Raw genomic sequence first — 19,688 nt, 5'->3', positions numbered from 1 at the left:
GACGAATCATACATCGCGAAGCTCATTCAGTGACCAGGACAGGAGCTAATGAATTTCACTGATATTGATGAGGATTTCTTGACGGATTCTTTCCTTTTGTTCTACAAATGTCCAATGATAAATGCACGTCTAGTTTCTGCTACTCTTGTACAGCTTCCGAGTGCATATCGATATGTGGCAATGCATGGCCAGTCCATAGCAAGTTGGCTCCTTTGTAATCCAATAGTCCGACCCTAACGCCCATTTCAAAGCCGGTTCTACGCCTGTTCCAAAGCAGTGTTCCGCCAATAATTCTATGTCACGGGTATCAGTCAGTTCATACTTGAAGCCTTGAAAGCAACGACTCTGGTTGAAAAGCCCCGCGGTAAGAAGAACCCCTCTTGCTCAAGTCCTCTGACAGGTGTCCAAAGGCTGGTTTCCTAACTGGTGAACTGGTCCCACTCTCCCCAATTTAGAGGCAAACCGATATCCAGATTTGCCTCCAAGGCATTGTCAACTGCTGAAAGGTTAAAGTTTGGATCAAAGTGCCCAAAGACGTCTACGTTTGTCATGGCATCGACCACTGAAAAGTCGATAGTCTCCGATGTGGTGAAATCGGACGCCAACGTCGTGGGCAGCTGGGGAACCGCGTCCTGCACCGCTGCTGTCGAAACGGGGGCTTCGATCCTGCCGTTGGCGGCGATATCCACATGGGAAGATTGCGGCACGGCGGCTCCTTGCACAAGTGATGTGGCAGCCCGCTCCATCTCTCTAAGGATGCGCTCTCCAAGCCCGGCTACTACCCTAGCACTCCAGAATACATCGCCAAAGCGCTTCATGAGCTCGGAATTCGACTTGAAGGCGCTGCGGGCTCGCGCGCGGAACATTGGAAGGGCGCTATGTCGCATTTTGCGGTACTCGACACTGAGTGCGAGGGAAAGGGCATAGGGGACAAGAGGCACTGGGCTAAGGTGATCTCGACGGATGGCGGAAGAGATGCGCTCCGCTGCGAGGGAACGGCGAGCGTTGGCCGATGCGGGCGGGATCGTCTGCGCGTAGTTTGATGGGGGCCCAGGTCTCGGCAGGCGACATGACAGGATGATGACAGCGTGATAAAACACCTCAATCGTGGCTGCGAGAAGTCAGTATCAAAAGCGTGTGAAGGCAGGGCAGGGGACAAACCGAGCAAGGGCGTGGGCACTTGTAAGGCCCCGGCATCGAGTATCATGGGCTCCAGCACAGGAAGGTCGATGAAGGGTTTTGTTTCAAGAGATGATGCGATAACACCTGGCCTGTATAGTTCAATGACTTTATCCAACCACTGCACGACGGAGAGGAATAGGCGGAAGCATGGGGTTTGTCTGCGGAAGCAGTCCTCAAGTCCAGGTCCGATATCCCGCTCGTGAATAACAGACGGCCGTCCGTACGCGGCGGCATTGATACGGTCAATGGCCCAAACGGCGCAAAAGAGGGTGTCTAAGGCATCGTCGCTGGTGTGGAACAGCTGCAAGCCAAGAGTCTGGCAGTGATGCACAGCCCTCGCACCCAGCTGCGCGGGCAGATCGGCCTCGTCGGCCCCCGAAGGCTGGATGTAGAGGGACAGCATGCACAAGGCACGAATGTGAATGGTCCGGTCTGTGATCAAACTCGTCTCCAGAATGGTGCGAATGGAACCAGAGAGGTGCTGGTGGAAATCTTGGTAAGGCATCTTCTTATGGCCTTGGTTGGCGAGCCGCAGGTGACTCTTCATCTCCGGGTCGGATGCCGCGGCCAAAGACACGACCTGTCGCATAACAATAGCTGCCGGCGTGTCGCCTTCAATCACAACGTCCTCAGGGACCAAAGCGAAGATTGAGTGGATCTTCTCCCGGTAGACCCTGTGGAGGTGCTTAAAGTCCTTTTCTGGGGGCACGCAGGTGAGACAATGCTGTTTGACGTAGGGGAGCAGGACCTTGTCGATCATGGCCGCCGGGCGAGACACGACGCTGTTCGTAGTTTGACCGGCTGTCGTCGTTCCAGACGGCAGCCAGACGCCAACTTCGGCCTTGAGGGTGGGATTAGCTGCCGAGTCCGCCGAGTCTGCGGCCTCTGCAAACATGCCCTCCGGGTTCAGGTCCCCAACGAACCTCGTCTGGCCGCCATGAGCATCTGTTTTCGCGTCAGAGTCCCGCCGTGAAGGCGACAGGTTAAGATTGCCTTCGGGGCCAGCTGAGGTAGAATTGCGATGCTTGGTAGGGGATCCTAAGGGTGGTGGTGGTGGCCTGCCGAAATGTCAGTCTTGGGGACAAATCCACTGCCAGATTGGGAAAACCCACCCATCATGACTGGGAGATGATGCGCCAGCACCTTCACCGGGCTCGGAATGAGCTGGCTCCGCGTGAATGCAGCGTTTCTGGCGACAAAGTCAGGTCGAACTCGAATACAGATACTGCGCGGCAATGCAATGGCTTTGCGCACCTTCTTCTTCCGACACGATTCACAGGCCTGCTGGACCTGCTTGCGCTTGAGGGGAAGCCCCGAAGCGTCAGAACCGACAAACTTGACACCTTTGGTCGAGTTATTCATGGTTCTGGTTGGTTAGCGACTCCCGGTGAGATCGTGTGTGGTAGAGCAACGGTGCAAAAATCCAGCATTATCACAACCACGATGCGCCGGAAGCCATGAAGGTAGAGATGAGACGGTGAAAGAAGGTCGGGGTGGCTGGCGCTAAGAGTTGTTCATTTTGGGCAAGTGGGAGGACCCTGAGGTGGATCGCCGGGTGTGACTCGACGGGCCAAGGCGGCTTAGTCATTTTCGGTGTATTGTCGGTGTAAAGGTCAAGGTGAAGGAGCTTCTCCTACGTCCCGTTACTGTCATGTCACCTCGCTACTGACGTCGTTGCGGGTAATCTGCCTGTTCATTGCAAGTGGAGGAGACAATCGTCAGGTCTTTCACGCGAATTGGCAGCCGCTACAACACAAGGTTGAAAGCCTAATTGCTTCCAATGCTGGTTTCAATTGTCGGAACCGCAATTTGTCTCACTTCACAGACGCGCTCCGCAAAACCAGCCACATTACAGATTCAAATTCTACAGCCTAAGGGAATGCAGAAATAACATGCCGAAACGCCAACGCTATGCCGTAACCAGTACCGTTCTTCAAGAGTTTTCATCAACATCGACAGCGCATTGGAGCAGCCGCAATTATTCTGCTGCGCGGCCGCCCAGTCCGCTCTTGACGCCCTCTTGCACCATTCCCCAGCCGCTGCCCAGGCTCTTGTCCTGGACAGCTTCACTCAAGCGGCCAGTGACGATCTTGCGCATGATAAGCGTGTCCTTGGCTCTCTTGAGCTTCTTGCCGTCCTCTTGGGTGAGGAACTCCTCGAACCATTCCTCCTCCATGGCATCGAAAGGAAGACCAATCAGCTCGGTCGCTCTAGCAGCAGTCTCTTCGCTGAGAGGGGAACTGAGGACTGAGGACACCAATTGGCGGAAGAGCTGACCCCGGACGGACTCGGAGTGCGTCCTTGAATAGTAGAATGCCTCGGTAACACTGGTTCTCGCCATCGCGTTAAACAGCAGCTCGAGCGCTTCCGACGTCTTCAGGATGGGCTGCACGGTGTGGAAGTAGGAGAGGGGCAGAGTGTAGTCGCCTTCGGGAGCGTGTCGCACAAGCGCAGTCATGATCTCGTCGGCGAAGTCGGTCGTGAGCGACGGATGGGCGATGTACTCGAGTGCTTTCTGTACTCTTGTCAGCGGTAGAGCCTCAGGACAACGGCGGGAGCCGCACCTCGAATTGCTGATGATCCAGCAGCCACAGGCCCTTCATAAAGATCTGATAGTTCTTGGGGACGCCCGAAGCGACTGCGAATCTCGATGAAGCTTGCGCTCTCGTCTGGCTAGTGTCGAAGTCGAGGAGGATGTAGTAGAAGATGGAGAGACGGTGGTGGGTCGAAATGTTGGCCTCGCAAAGGTGCTGGTGGAGGGTGCGCAGAGCATTATCGGTCTTGGGAGGATACGTCTTGGCTGCGAAAGTCTGTCAGTCTTGATCTGGATGGGGGCCATACTCTCTCTGGCATACCCTTCGTGAGGCCAAGGGCCTTCAGCACCCTGTCAATGAAGAGAGCGCCATCGAGGCTTTTCCTGAACGTGTCGATTTCCTGGATCGACTTGCGGTCGTAGGGAAAAGCCTGAGATCCAAAGACCTGGTCAAAGTCTGTGTAGTCGAACATGGCCATGGCTATTGTTGTGGTGTTGGAGAGGCTTGGAAGCTGGCGATGCGACGGACTGCTGGCGACAGAGCTAGAAAACGGGCTAGAATCTTTTTGGCGGGACGCAACGGCGGCTCTTTGCTTGAGAGAGAGCTCCAGCCACAGGTGCTCGAGCCATCAGCCACAGTCGCGCCTCCACGCGTCTCCTCATTCGGCAACGGGCGGGGAAGGCGGTGTGCCAAGTGTGGCTTGTTTGTTTACAATCAGCCAAATCGGTGACCAATTCAAACAAATGCGAAGTGGGGGAACCAAACAAGACAATCACATTTCGCTTTTCCCACAGCTGCACATCGCCAACCAACGCCGTTTCTTTCCCAGCAAAGCTGCTTTCGTTGCTTTTGCTACTTTTTCTGTTTGGTTTCTTGTCAATTCTTTGATTGAGATACCCCCGCAGCGTCTTAGATCGCTTCTTCTTGTTACTCATTCTCTGCGACACACAGACCGCACAATGTCATCCCGACCGCGCCGTGCGACGCGCCGGCAGGCCATCGTCGACTCTTCCGACGATGAAGATGTCGCCAACACCACCGTCAAGGTCGAAGACGAGGAAGACTTTGAGCCCGAACCTTCTAAGAGCCCAGTGCGACGACCGACCCGCGCCCGCAAGAGCGCCGCTGCTTCCGCATCCGCATCCACATCTACTCCCACAACCACCGCCCCGCGCCGAAGAGGCAGACAAAAGAAGAATGTCGAAGCTTCGGTCGTCGAGGAGCCTTCTGTGGTCGAGCCAACCCCAAAGACGGAGGAGCCTGAGAACGAGACGGTCCTCGCCGACGCTCCGTCGGTAGCCGACGAAACCATTGTTTCCACCATCGAGCCCACCGAGGTCTTTGACGCCAACCAGACTGCCGCAGCAATGGAGCAGGAGAATACCCCCAGGAAGCCTTCTCCTACCCCGAGGAAACCGCGCAAGAGCGCCGCTCCCAAGTCCGCCACTCCAGAGACTCCCATGGCGAAGCCCAGGCCAGGTGCCTCACCGCAGCGCGAGTCGCCGCAGCGCCGTAGCGAGCCGCTCGCCGACATCACGAACGCCAGTGTCAACGAGCAGGCGCCTGCCATTTCTGATGTGCCCGAGACACCAGCGACCGTCAAGCCGATTCGCGCCATGGACACCATTATGGAGAAGCCGATGGACATTGTGCTGAAGTCGCGCAATCTCGCAGTCCCAGTTGTCGAGGACACGACTCCGAAGCCGCGACTTGTGATTTCGTACCTGATCTTGACCAACTTCAAGAGTTATGCCGGACGACAGGAAGTCGGTCCCTTCCACGGTTCCTTCTCGTCCGTTGTCGGTCCCAATGGTTCCGGAAAGTCCAACGTTATCGATTCTCTCCTGTTCGTTTTCGGTTTCCGCGCAAGCAAGATGCGTCAGGGCAAGTTGTCCGCTTTGATCCACAACTCTGCGCAGTACCCCAACCTGGACCACTGCGAGGTTTCTGTGCACTTCCGTGAAGTCATGGACCAGGTATGTCACCCGCTTTCTGCATGCGCAGTTAACATACTAACATATTGAAGCCTGGTGGCGGCCACGAAGTCATTCCCGATTCCGATCTCATCATCTCCCGCAAGGCGTTCAAGAACAATTCGAGCTCGTACTTCATCAACGGCAAGACTTCAAACTTCACAACGGTGACGACCCTCCTCCGCGACCGCGGTATTGATCTCGACCACAAGCGTTTCCTCATTCTGCAGGGTGAAGTCGAGTCCATTGCCCAGATGAAGCCTAAGGCTGCCAACGAACACGACGACGGTCTTCTCGAGTACTTGGAGGACATCATCGGCACCTCCAAGTACAAGACGCCAATCGAAGAGGCTGCGGCCGAAGTCGAGAGTCTCAACGAAACGTGCATGGAGAAGAGCGGTCGTGTTCAGCATGTCGAAAAGGAGAAGAACAGCCTCGAAGACAAGAAGAACAAGGCTTTGGCATACATCAGGGACGAGAACGAACTCACTCTCAAGCAGTCTGCGCTCTACCAGCTGTACATCGCCGAATGCCACGATAATGTTGCAGTTACCGAGGAGGCCATCAGTCAGACGCAGGCTCAGCTTGACGAGGAGCTCGAGAAGCACCACGGAAGCGAGAAAGTCATCAAGGAACTGCAAAAGGCGCATTCCCAAGTCAGCAAGGAGCACGAGGCCGAATCTAAGAAGACGCAAGCTCTTGTCAAGGAGATGGCCAAGTTTGAGCAAGAACGCGTCAAGTTTGACGAAAAGAAAAAGTTCCTCAACGACAAGCAAAAGAAGCTTGAGAAGACCATCGCCAATGCCGAGAAGTCTGCCACTGAAGCCGAGGAGACCATCGTCGAGTGCGGTGAGGAGATCGAGACCCGCGCCAAGGAGATCGCCTCTCTGGAGATCCGAATCCAGGAAGAGGAGGCAGAGCTCGCGACCATCCGTGAGGGTCTCAAGGGCAAGACTCAAAAGTTTTCCGACGAGATTGCTGTCAAGCAAAAATCTCTCGAGCCATGGAAGGACAAGATTAACCAAAAGCAGTCTGCCATTGCCGTCGCTGAGAGCGAAAAGAGCATTCTCGAGGAGAAGGCCAACGCGGGCGCAGTCGCCATCGCCGAGACTGAGGCCAAGATTGCCGCCATTGAGGACCGCAGAGCAGCCAAGATGGAGGAGCTCAAGGAATGCCAGGCTGAGAAGGCCAAGTTGGAACAAGAGGCCAAGGAGGCCGAGCACGAGCTTACCCGCTTTGCTGCTCACGAGCCCAAGATTCGTGCAAAGGTCTCCAATGCCAGACAAAAGGCTGACGAAGCTCGCTCGAGTCTGTCTAAGACACAGACCCAGGGCAACGTCCTCACTGCCCTGATGCGCATGCGAGAGTCTGGTCGTATTGACGGCTTCCACGGAAGACTTGGAAACCTCGGTGCGATCGACGGTCAATATGACGTCGCTATCTCGACTGCTTGCGGTTCCCTCGACAACTTCGTCACTGACACGGTCGAGGCTGGACAGCAGTGCATTGAGTACCTCCGAAAGACCAACCTGGGTCGTGGCAACTTCATGTGTCTGGACAAGCTGAGAGTACGAGACATGAACCCCATTCAGACCCCAGAGAACGCACCCCGCCTGTTCGACCTGGTCAACCCCAAGGAAGAGAGGTTCCGTCCGGCTTTCTACCATGCCCTGCAAGACACACTAGTCGCCAAGGACCTCGCTCAAGCTAACAGAATTGCCTACGGCGCCAAGAGATGGCGTGTGGTCACTCTCGCTGGCGAGTTGATTGACAAGTCCGGTACCATGTCTGGTGGTGGTAACACTGTCAAGAAGGGTCTCATGTCTTCCAAGCTCGCCTCCGATACCACCAAGGAGCAGGTTGCCAAGCTTGAAGAGGAGCGTGATGTCTATGAGGAGAAGTACCAAGACTTCCAGGAGCAACAGAGAGAGCTCGAGAACAGGCTCCGTGACCTCAACGAGCAGATCCCTGCACTCGACACCAAGATGCAGAAGATCAACCTTGAAATCGAGAGCGCCGCCAGGAACCTCGCCGACGCCCATCGTCGCATCAAGGAACTGAGCAAGGAGCACCAGCCGTCCGCAGCCGATGATAAGCGCATCGCTGCCCTTGGCAAGGAGATTGCCAAGCTCAACAAGGAGGTCGAAAAGCTCCACGACGAGACATCTGGCGTCGAGGAGGAGATCAAGGCACTCCAGGACAAGATCATGCAGGTCGGTGGTGAGAAGCTTCGTATCCAAAAGGCCAACGTCGACGCTTTGAAGGAGGAGATGGCCTCTCAGAACGAGGAGACTTCCAACGCAGAGGTTCGCAAGGTCAAGGCAGAGAAGCAGAAGACGAAGCTGGAGAAGGATCATGCCAAGGCCACCAAGGAACTCGATGTCGCCAGCCGTGATCTTGAGAAGCTGGAGCACGAGATTGAGAACCAGGGCGAGAAGGCGGAAACTCTCCAGGCGCAAGTCGAAGAGGCCGAGGAGGGTTTGTCAGCGAAGAAGGACGAGCTGTCATCCATCAAGGCCGAGCTCGACGAGAAAACTGCCGAACTCAATACTACCCGTGCGGTGGAAATTGAGATGAAGAACAAGCTTGAGGAGAGTACCAAGGTTCTGCAGGAGAACCAGAAGAGGCTCATGTACTGGAACGACAAGCTTGGAAAGCTCGTGCTGCAAAATGTTGACGACCTTACCAACACCAACCCCTCTGGCAGACGTACCCCTGCACCCAAGCCCGCCCCCAAGACCGAGGGCGAAGAGGATGAGAACGAGGAAGGTGACGACACAGTGGTACGGGCCGAGGCAGATGAGACTCTGCAGTCAGCTGTGGCCGATGAGGCCGCTGACGAAGAGGAAGGTGAATCTGAGGAGCAGGCTAAGCAGCCATCGGAGCTTCCTGTATACACCCCTGACGAGCTGGCCGACATGAGCAAGGACAAGCTCAAGGGAGAGATCGCTGCCCTTGAGGAAAAGACCCAGAATGTCAATGTCGATCTCGGTGTTCTTTCCGAGTACCGCCGCCGTGTCGACGAGCACGCGCAGCGATCGTCCGACCTCCAGAACGCTGTCGGTCAGCGCGACGCCGCCAAGAAGCGCTGCGATGAACTCCGCCGTCTGCGTCTCGAAGGCTTCATGGAGGGCTTCAGCACCATCTCGCTCCGCTTGAAGGAGATGTACCAGATGATCACCATGGGTGGTAACGCCGAGCTCGAACTCGTGGACTCTCTCGATCCCTTCAGCGAAGGTATCCTCTTCAGCGTCATGCCCCCCAAGAAGTCATGGAAGAACATCAGCAACTTGTCTGGTGGAGAGAAGACGCTCAGCAGTTTGGCGCTCGTTTTTGCTCTGCACCACTACAAGCCGACGCCTTTGTACGTCATGGACGAGATTGACGCCGCGTTGGATTTCAGAAACGTGAGTTGCCCGCCCGACACTACCCGCTGCCTTTCAGCAATGCTAACATCTACCTCAGGTCTCCATCGTCGCCAACTATATCAAGGAGCGCACCAAGAACGCCCAATTCATTGTCATTTCGCTCCGAAACAACATGTTTGAGTTGGCGGCCCGGTTGGTTGGTGTCTACAAGGTGAACCACATGACGAAGAGTGTCACGATTGAGAACCAGGATTACATTGTCAGGACAAGGCAGTTGCCACCTGGGAGTCAGGCGACGCAGCAGACTGCTGCGGCGAGATGACGAGACTAAAAAAGGGGCGGAAGAGTGAGATGAAGTTTAATGAATGATGGCATCTTGATTTTGTGTTGTTTTGATTTCTAAAGGCCAGGGGGGTTGGTATCTTGTGTGTCATGGGTATAATGACTGTACGAGAGGCGCTGGGTAGATGCTAATTGTTGGTATGAAATGAAATGGGAGGCACGCCTTGGCTTTCTGCTTTTTTATCGTGAAGTTTCATTGGGTCTTTTGGCTTGTGTATGGTGACGTGACTCGTGGTTTGTATGACTTCTCGCTTCCTGGGTCCCTCGACTGCGTGATCTTGTACCATCCTCTGAAGGACAAGGTTTCTGGCTGCAATATCGGTCGTGAGAGGGGAGGGATCGTGGGCGAATGGCAGCGTGAAGGGGGACGTGGTTGTGCTCTTCGCGTGAGGGTCGCGTGGTACCCCGGATTTTGAGCATCACTGTGGCTGAAACGAAGGTTCTTTTGGGACTATTGGCCGAGATAACGGGAAGCATGATGAGAGGGCTATCACGTTTGGGACCTGCATGATCTCGGTGGGTGAAGAAGGATGTGTCTCGGGTAAGTGCGTGCAGCTGGTGTGCTACGTTTCGCTGGTCTTGTTCCTTGGGATTTTGGAGAGTGTGTGACGAGGTCGTTGATAGAGCTGGAATTAGGCGGGTGTGAGGTCGATGAACGGCTTTTGGGTTCGATCGCGACGAAGCTTCGGGCCGGGGACACGAGGCTAGGGGGTCGATATCTCACCGACCTTTCATGGACGCGTAGGTGACGGTGTCTCGGAGGAGGGGACAGCTCTTCCAGAGCCGGTTCTTTGGTCTCGTCTCGGGAGACGCACCTTGTCGATGGAAATGTGACGATAGACGGAAGCTGAAGGGGTTGAGAGTGTACTTTTGCAGTATAAAGGTCTCGGTTGCAGGTCGATGGCAGGTCGGTTGGTTTCCCGGCACACCGAGACCTTCCATCGGCTGTAGAAGACGCTCGCTGAATTTTTCGCTCGTTTTGTTTTCTTTCCAGAAGATTTCCTCGATATTCTCTCTTTTCACTTCTTCATGATGCGTGCGTCGGCGGCGCTGGCGATCCTGGGCGGAGTCGCTGTTGCTGCTGAGGGGTGTCATGGGGATAACCTCCTCCGCGGCATGGAGCGGCACGGTGCGGAGGAGTACTGCTCTTCGGTACTGGGTGTCGCGGAGGTGACGAGCACGGTTTCGATTCCGGAGGGGGTGCCGACTGGGTACGAGGAGGCGAAGGTGTCTTCTGCGGTGAGTTTTGCGTCTCAACGAGGGGCTGATTGTTTGCTGATGAGGATAGTGTTGGTGTCTTCTCGGGATCAGCTCTGCAACTGCCGCGCCGCCTTGTCATTCGAAGAGTGCGGAGGGCCCGATGTACTCTACTGCGGATGGGGACATCGCTGCGACAGCGACGGAGACTTTGACGGAGGCTTCTGGGGTGGTTGGACGTCCTGCGCCGACGGACACCGATATCCCTGGGGGCTACTCCTTTTCGGTTCCCGGGGATGGCTTGACGGCTACCACGGCCTGGACGTGTGGGCTAGCGGAGGCTACTACCACCGTTCAGGTTACGGAGACGAGCGTCGAGACTGTGTATGTCACTGCTTTATCGAGCGAGGGTAATGCCGGACGGCCGCCGCCTCCGTGGACTTCAGCTTCGTCTGGTGAGGTGTCGCCGACTAGTGGAGGCGAATTCACCGTGATTACGCTCTCAGGGGAGCCGAGTGGAACTTCTTCGGGATGGATTTCGACGATTACGGTGCCTGCGAGCGAAATTGTCGGTGTGCCGGTCGTTACTACGATTGTCAGTGATGGGTCTGAGATCGTGAGCACACTCACACGAACATCATTGAAGCCTCCTCAAGGACGAATTGGAACTACCATCACGATGGTCATCAACGGGACTGTGACGACCATCACTGGAGAGGTACACGATGCGCCACCTCCCACCCAGACGGAGACTACGGCCTCGAGCTCCAGTTCAGGGGCTTCGCAATGGACGCTCCCTTGGATCTCGGAGTCTACCCAGAGTTCACCTACGATGACTCCGACGGCTAGGATCAGCACCGTCACCAGCGATGTCGGGGGCGGGGTGGTTTCGACTTGGGTCGTGACGCTCCCGACTGGCATTCCGTTCCCCAATACCACTTCGACGAGTCCGGCGTCGACGACGTTGAGTGGCCAAGTGTCGATTGTTACCAGCATCATTAGTGGACAGATGACCATCATCACGATTGAGGGTCCATCTTTGACTGCCTCTGGGAATAGGACAGCTGCTACTACAACCTCGACGCCATCCGAGACTAGTTCTGGGGACATCGGTGTTGTTACAAGTGTCACTGGTGGTGAGGCTACGACGACCACGCTCATCGGCGGATCGACCATTCGCCCAGCGAATGGGACTTCTATGGCCAGTTCGATACCATCAGAGACGACATCTGCGGGCATCAGTGTGCTTACGAGCTTCATCGGTGGTGAGGCCACGATCATCACACTCATCGGAGGTTCAACTCTGTCCGGGTCGTCTAACGCGACGGCTTCTACGACTTCGACGCCTTCAGAGTCTTCATCTGCCGAGGTCAGCATCATCACAAGCGTTATTGGCGGAGAAGTTACCACGGTCACGGTCGTCGGCGGGTCTACCATCATACCTGCGAACGCTACATCAAGCTCCACGGCATCTGAGACGCAATCTGCAGACTTTAGTGTGGTAACGACTATCATCGGTGGTTCCGCTACGACTCTGACATTGATCGGTGGATCAACCTTGGCACCATCTTCCGCGCTAACTACCGCTACGGCCACCTCGAGTACTTCGCAGACCTTGTCAGCCGGTGTGTCTGTTATCACCAGCTTCGTCGATGGTGTTGCTACCACCATCACCGTCTCTGATGGAAGCACACTTACGACGGCTCTCGCCAGCGACATCTCCCCAAGTCCTACGGCTACAGGCGGGATCATCGTCATTACCAGCATCATCGATGGATCTGCGACCACAGTGACCATCTCAGATGGCTCTACTATCGTTTCGCCGACCACAACTTCCTCTGCCCCAGCATCTTCCCCGACAGGGGAGGTCATTGTTGTCACGAGCACGATCAATGGGGAGCCGACTACCTTCACCATGTCGGACGGCCTGACTCTCGGAACGTTAATGAGCAGTAGCACTGCCACTGCGATGCCGTCGCCTACTGGCGGTGTCATTGTCATAACCAGCATCATTGAAGGCCAGCCGACAACTTTCACAGTATCCGACGGCACGACTCTGGAGACAGAGTCTAGCAGTGCACCTGTATCCCCTACTACAACAGCCAACGCCGGTGTCATTGTGATCACGAGTACCATCAACGGTGCAGTCTCAACAATCACAGTCTCCAACGGCAGCACAGTCGAAACACCGGCAAGCAGTACCGCAACCCCGACACCAACGCCAAGTATCGGGGTCATTGTGGTTACGACGTTGATCAATGGCGAAGCAACCACCATTACCGTCTCGGATGGTGTGACTAGTGTGACTTTAGGAGAGCCATCGCCTACCACCAGCTCGACTCCCGCACTGACTGGGGGGGAGGTCATCGTCATCACCACCACTATCAACGGAGAACCAACCACGGTTACTGTATCTGACGGATCAACTCTTTCAACCCCGACGAGTGCAACGACAAGTCCAAGTCAAAGCCCTACCCCAACGGTTGGGGTCATTGTCATAACAACGATCATCAGTGGTGCGGCTACGACATTGACAGTCTCCGATGGCTCGACCCTGACCCGTCCTCTGAACACCACGTCAACTCTTACGCAAACCCCAATCCCGACTGGAGAGATCATTACCATCACTAGTACCATCAATGGCGAGCCAGTTACTTTGACGATCTCAGACGGCTCAACACTCTTTCCAACTCCCTCTCCAACCAACGGTCCAGACGTTATTACCGTCATCAGCAGCGTCATCGGCGGCGGAGCATCAACTTGGATCATCTCAGACGGGGTAACTCTGCCTCTGCCTTCAAATACAACGAGCCCCACGTCAACTCCGACCGGTCAAATCATTGTCCTTACAAGCATCATCACCGGCGCTGCATCTACATGGACGGTCTCAGACGGCTCAACTCTCAGCCCGAGCGCAACCACCGCAACCGCCTCCACTCCAACTGGCGACGCCGTCACTTTGACAAGCACCCTCCCCGATGGTCGCGTCTCGATCTGGACTCTCATCGGAACTGCCACAATCACCGGGTCACAAAATGCCAGCGTAACCAGTTCCTCAAGCTCATCCTCAGCTACAGCATCGTCAACCTCTAGCGCCTTCGACTCCGCCTTTACAGGCATTTCCATCGTGGCATCTCAGAACGCGAGCACATGCCACACCCTCCCCTCTCCGACAGAATCCCTGCACGAGTCCAAGCTAGACACCCAAGGCAAGACTGCACCGTACATCGACACCTTCTACTTGGACAACACCACCAACTCGGTCAAGTACATCCGTCTCATGAACGAAAGCACGTCCGACCCTATCCTCATCGATGTATCGGGTCCTGCAAAGCTGGCAATCATCGACAAAGACGGCGACACGCTCTCCGTCGATAGTCAGGGTCTGCACTTTGCTTCCGCTGGTTGTTCGCCCAAGATTGATGTCTTCATTTCTGGCTTCTTCAGCCAGATCAACAGCTTAACCAACTCGACGTGCACCTCTACCGCAGCTCTCTTCGACACGCCGTCTGGGAGACCTCTGCAGAAAAGACAGACCAGCGCGTTTGATGTCTTGCTTCGTCTCAAAGATCAGTGTGGTAATGCCGCGCGCGATGAGTTGCCTGTTGCTGTATCTTTGGGAGATAATCCTTGTGCGGTTGTTCCCAAAGAGGGCGACTTTGTTGCAACTTGTACCTGGCCTGGAGGTAGCGGTCCTGCAGGAGACTGTGAGACTTCAGTCGAGCAGACCCTTGACCACCTCACGAAAGGATCACTAGATGGGACTTGCCCTTCAATGATGTCCATGTGGAGTCTTCTCTCCCAGGAACTTGGCAACGTGATTAACCTACGGGAACTGCTCAAGCCATTTGTGGATGCTGGGTTGGACATCGACACAGAGCGCGGCCAGAGCCTCCTGGAGGTGATCGGCAGCTTCCTCGGGATTTACGACTACTCTACCTCAACCTTTGGGAACTCGACATCCCAAGCTGGATCTGGCATGGGAGACCTGATTGAGGACTACGGTTTGACGACGATTCAGACCCAGGTCTGCCGATACCTGCAGACCTCCTCGCAGCCGCTCAATCTCGCCTTCACAGCCGGCACCACATCCACGCCCTCCACACTCGCCGAGATCACGACCATCCCCTCGCCCACCCCAGAATACGACCGAAACATCACGGACCCGACGGTTATGGCCTGCTGCCCGAACCCAGGAAATTGCATCTTCTCGGAGGGCAGCAAGTTCTACCCGCCCGAGTCCTCGATTACAGGCTCCAACTGCTTTTGCGGGTCGATGCTCGGCGGGGGAGGCATTGCGTTCAGGACGGGGTCGTGTCTGGAGGAGAACCAGTGCAGTCAGGAGAAGCCGTGTGGTGAGGGCAAGGTTTGCTTGACGGGCAACTGCTGCGGGGATGGGACAAATCCTGTCAATGTTTGTGTGGATGCGACCGAGTGCAACGCGCCGCGGGTTGGGAAGAGGTGGGCTGCCTTGTTTGAGGGAACTGCGATGGGTATGGTTTGAGGGTCGTTACTGAGGTGTGCGGTGCTTCGTGTGACTTTTGTGATCTTGCTTTCTCTGTTTATGTATCTCGATTTACATGTTTGTGCAAACCATCATTCGCATCGTCTCCAATCAAAATCTCTGCTATTTGAGAGTTGTCCTATCTTGCAAGATACCTTAGAGAATCCGAACATCATGTACTATTATTCTCAAGAACTTGCAAATTATCTGATAATCTCTAGATAATCTCAACCTCTCCAGTTTTCCAGTCTTGAAAGAAGTCTAAATCCTTTCTGTCGTACGCAGAAGATAGCCAGACACCAATACGAACATATTTGCCCGAGACTTGCCACTTATGAAGAAGAATGCCCCAATAGTCACGCTTCTCAGCGGCTGGCTTCTCCGGGGCTGGATCAATCCTTTCAACGTTGTCGCTAGCCTGCGCGTCCCTCCAAATCCGATGTTGCGGATCAGATTCGACTAAATGTCCATTTCCTCCATCAAGTACGTAGTGATGTAGCCTGGAATTTTGGTTGCATTCCGGACAATCTTCCCTTCTAGCTTCGAGTTTCTCCCAGCTCTTGTGCAGCCAATCTTCTGCGGCCACAGTGCTTCCTACCATCAGCATGATAATGCCATCTGCCTCTTGATCATCCCACTCAAGGTGTCCAGCGAAGAAACAGTACGCCAGAATTCTTTCAATGCTGTCGTCTGCCCTGATCTGCCAATTTCGATACCTGGATGTCTTGTCGCAATGCCCGCGTATAAGTTTCGAAGGTGCAAGACCCATCTTTGCTTGAATTCGTAGGCCTCCGTACTGAACTTGGCCAAAGGGGTCCGAGCCTCTGATTGCTGTCCACGCATTCAATATGACACACTCTGAGGTGAAATCACTTCGCGAAATCTCCTTGAGCTCCAGATTTGTAATGACTCCTTGGCTGATTGGACTCCAAGAAGGCGCAATGTACGGATTTGGACATCGAAGTCTGTCCGCCAATTCGCTGACGTTCGCTGCAGGCTCCCCATCGCTCCAAGATTCAGACCACCATATGATGGAATATGGCAGGTCTTCTCTCCAAATCCCTGCCAGATAGTCCTCACTTGGTATGTTGCATAGCATAGCCATCAGGTTTGCGGTGCCCGAGATCGCAGGAAGCTTATCCTCGGCCACTGTGAAGGACCTGCGGCCATAGCTAAGTAGCATAAAGTGCCATGTTTCGTACATGCCCACTTCGAAGCCTTGTTCCCGAGTGTAGAGAAAGCTTTGAATAGAAGTTCCAGGGGTGGAACCTTTGATGTTGGTGTACCCATTTTCTGACTGGGTTCCTGTTTCGCACTGGAAATGCACCATGTTCTTGCCAAAGATAAGCTGTCGGTTGGACATTATTCCTTCCTGAAGTGTCCATCCACGATTGTTCCACGGTGTGCCATCCACATCGTCTCCAGGCCATCCGAAGGTTACGGTACTCCTCCCATGAAGTTTTCCGGAGTAGACCAAATGGAAGTGACCAGAGATACTCGGATCTCGCTTTGATTGGAATTTCACAGCCACATCGCGGCGACGTCTCTGGAGGAAACCGACATCAGACGCAGGGGAAGATGCTGCTATGATTGTGAGAAACGCATTGTTGTAGATGCGACCCATCAAAGCACTTTCCCTCTCCCAATCCACCTTGTCACCTTGTATGATGCACAAGCAATCCACCCAGAGATACCGGATTGAGAGCATCCTGCAAATCCTGACTGCATCTTGTAAAGCTTGGGGCAGATTGTGCTCGGCAACGGCAATCTTGTGTTCCGCCAAGTTGGAATGGGTCGTTTTCAGTTGAGGATTTGTTTCGCGTGCCTCGCCCCAGCAATAGCTTAAAGCGATGTACTTCGGTAGGTCGCCTTCGGATCCATGTTGGGTGTGCATCTCAGCCGTTTCAACGAGCTTCAGCAACCCATTCTGGTTTGCTCCGACTTTAAGCAATCGTGTGGGTAAGTGTCGGAAAACCACTCGGTGTTGACATGAACTGATACAGGTACGTATAGCTCTGCTAATGAATTCGATGTTCTCATCGCCAAGTGTTTCCCTCTGCCGCAACGATGGGGTTTTGAGCAAATCTCTGACGCCATCTGCGATGATATTCGTTAGCCACGCTCTTATACTCTGAAACAATTTGGTTTCACCATAGCCCACACTTACGATGGTTCGTCTCGACTTCAAAGACAAATTGTCTCACTTTCGGCGCTGGCACACTATCGGCGATGGCTGCGCGATATGAAGAATGATGGCCTTGCCAAGAGATAACCTCGGCAGAGAGAAACGACAGTCCGAATCCGGAAAGGAAAGGACCGTCATGTCTCCAGTGATAGTAAAGCCGTATTCGTTGAGTTGAAAGACCAAGATCTTGTAGTTCTTCAGTCAGGACTTGACGAAGAAGGATGCAAAATTCGCAACCGTTCTGTGCGGTCTGTTCCAGATAGAGAAAGTCAGGCCCCCGGTCGGTGACTTCATAGTCGATCGGTAGCCGGACAGGCTCATTTTCGAGGAAGTGAGGCCCCAAAAGCTGTTCATCGTCAAATCTGAGGACAGAGCAATTATTGCACAAATTGGCGATTGGGCAAGCGTTGGCTGTCATGATTTCTGCGATAGGCAACTCCAGTCAGCGAAACCTAGATCGTTGACTTGTGATCTAAATGGGCTCTCCACTGGATCACATTCCAGTTTATATACTTATGACTTATCGTTATCGCACAGCTCAATGAGTTTCTTCAGGCTTCCGTTTATTCGTCTTGATGCTTTTCTGCACAGCCTCCACCGACCACAAGGCAGCTTCAAACGAGCTCGGCAACAAATGAGACCGGGGGCTTCCAAGACACATTTCCGATAGGGCTGCTTCGCGATGCTTACTCTTGTCCCAATAAAATGGTACATACATGGCGTCTGTACGAACAACACATGAAACTGAGGCGGCAAATTGGGCACGACCCTGGATACCAACCCAGGACTCGTTATCTTGGCAAGTCGACAATACCACGCCACGTCGGCGTAAGTGAGGTTTCACGAGGCAGATTGAGCTGAACTCTTCGATTACGCTTGCTAAATCCCATTACCAAGAGGTCATATGTAAGGCATCTGATTGGCGCCAGCGATGCTTGTCTCATGGGCAATATGGTGAAAACGCCAACACCGTCGCCATAAATCTCAGGCTCCAGGTTCCACGCCCTTCTTTTCTCATCTCATTTGTGCTACCGATAACGGATGTGCCACCTCTTTCTCCGATCTCAATAAAGGAATGATCGAGCCGTAATACGTAAAATCTCCCGATAGAAGTGTCGACGGGCGAATCATCAGTCCACTCAGTCCATGATCCCGAGCAACCTTTTCCCAAGCCTCAATGACCTCTTGCTCAAACGGATCGCAATTCTGTGTGCTCTGCCAGCTGATTTGACCCTTGTTGTCGTTGTTGACTTCATATCGAAAGACGCTGACATTTTCAGCACCGCCATTCCAGATTTCCATCAATCGCAGTTTTGGCATGAGTTTCGTCGCTGTAGCAGCCATCTGAAGCAACTCGACTACTCCACCGCGCCATGTCAGCATGTCCCAATTTTCGTCAAACTTGGCTTTCAGCCGGAGAGAAGTCAGGGTTAGTGAAGTGAGTTCCTGATACCCTTTTCCAGAAACGTGCTGCGTCATGTCAGACCTTGAGAGTTTCTCGAAAAAGTCATCTCCGTTAATGAAGAAACATAGAAACAGATGCTTGAGATGAAGGGTGCTCAAAATGACAGCCTCGGTCAACTTGTCGTTTGGTATCAAATTGAATCGGCCATTCCGGGGCCCTTTCTCTTCAAAGATAGCCAACTTTTCTAAGGAAGCGGGAATATGATGTGGAAGATCAATTTGCATTCCTGAAATAAGTGGCCGTCTTTAGCAAGGTCGATGCAAAGAGTTTTTCTGGAGTTGCAGTTACAACTTACCATTCCGCCACTCATTCTCGCAGGCTACTAGTCCATGTCGCCACCGTTCAATTCTGATGTCTCTCGCCCTAGGAAGACTGTCGAATATCAAGAACAGAACCTCGGGTCGAACATTCTGCGTGTATGCTCTTCTGGTGAAGAACCCAGTCACAACCTCCACCTGGGGAAGAGGTTTGCTGTCGACTCTGACCCCTTTGCAGAACAAGTCCCTCTTGGCTTTTGTACTGAGATCCCAGCCATAAAGGGGGCCGTTGAAGTAGAACTTGCTTACTGTTTTGTAAGCTGCAGATAAATCGTTGCCAAGAGACTGGGAGTACGCCCTGTAATCCTCTCGCGGGATGAATGTATCCTCCTGCGTCGGAAAGTACTTGTGAGAAGAGAGTTCGAGCGTCAAGCCCTGTTGGCCACCAAACTCCGCCAGGTCTGCAACCTTCCATTGGGATATGGTTGTCCACAGGTTCCAAATGATGTCGGTGAAGTACGGTTGGCTCCATTTGTATTGTTCTAGACCCAGCTCTGAATGTTGGAGCGCCGACGGCTCTTCGAGTCTGAGCCAAATATGTCGGACCAGACTCCGTCTCCTGTTGTCTTGCGTGACTTGTCTAAATTCGGATAAATCTTCTCGGGCGAGGGTGAAGTGTTT

General features: G+C 53.9%; 4 protein-coding genes across 4 annotated transcripts; 2 read left to right on the top strand and 2 right to left on the bottom strand.

The window, feature by feature from the left end:
• Positions 1-419: 419 nt before the first annotated feature.
• Positions 420-2,544, bottom strand: COL26b_009475 (uncharacterized protein; the record flags this gene model as incomplete). The annotated part of the gene is made up of 3 exons (XM_053182203.1): positions 420-1,111; positions 1,162-2,187; positions 2,295-2,544. The coding sequence occupies 3 exons, from the start codon at positions 2,542-2,544 to the stop codon at positions 420-422; spliced, it is 1,968 nt and encodes a 655-aa protein (XP_053033893.1).
• Positions 2,545-3,160: 616 nt separating this feature from the next.
• COL26b_009474 (uncharacterized protein) lies at positions 3,161-4,194 on the bottom strand (the record flags this gene model as incomplete). Its single annotated transcript, XM_053182202.1, has 3 exons — positions 3,161-3,697; positions 3,747-3,982; positions 4,038-4,194. The coding sequence occupies 3 exons, from the start codon at positions 4,192-4,194 to the stop codon at positions 3,161-3,163; spliced, it is 930 nt and encodes a 309-aa protein (XP_053033892.1).
• Positions 4,195-4,675: 481 nt separating this feature from the next.
• On the top strand, positions 4,676-9,379 carry COL26b_009473 (uncharacterized protein; the record flags this gene model as incomplete). Its single annotated transcript, XM_053182201.1, has 3 exons — positions 4,676-5,692; positions 5,743-9,096; positions 9,155-9,379. 3 exons carry the CDS (start codon positions 4,676-4,678, stop codon positions 9,377-9,379), a joined length of 4,596 nt encoding a protein of 1,531 aa, XP_053033891.1.
• A 1,896-nt stretch (positions 9,380-11,275) lies between these two features.
• Positions 11,276-15,100, top strand: COL26b_009472 (uncharacterized protein; the record flags this gene model as incomplete). Its single annotated transcript, XM_053182200.1, has 2 exons — positions 11,276-12,887; positions 13,134-15,100. 2 exons carry the CDS (start codon positions 11,276-11,278, stop codon positions 15,098-15,100), a joined length of 3,579 nt encoding a protein of 1,192 aa, XP_053033890.1.
• Positions 15,101-19,688: the final 4,588 nt, after the last annotated feature.

This window comes from Colletotrichum chrysophilum (assembly GCF_026319265.1).
Source record: "Colletotrichum chrysophilum strain AFK26 chromosome Unknown scaffold_91, whole genome shotgun sequence".
NCBI lineage: Eukaryota > Fungi > Ascomycota > Sordariomycetes > Glomerellales > Glomerellaceae > Colletotrichum > Colletotrichum chrysophilum.
Note: the sequence above shows the minus strand (reverse complement) of the source record. Positions and strands in the feature narration are given on the sequence as shown.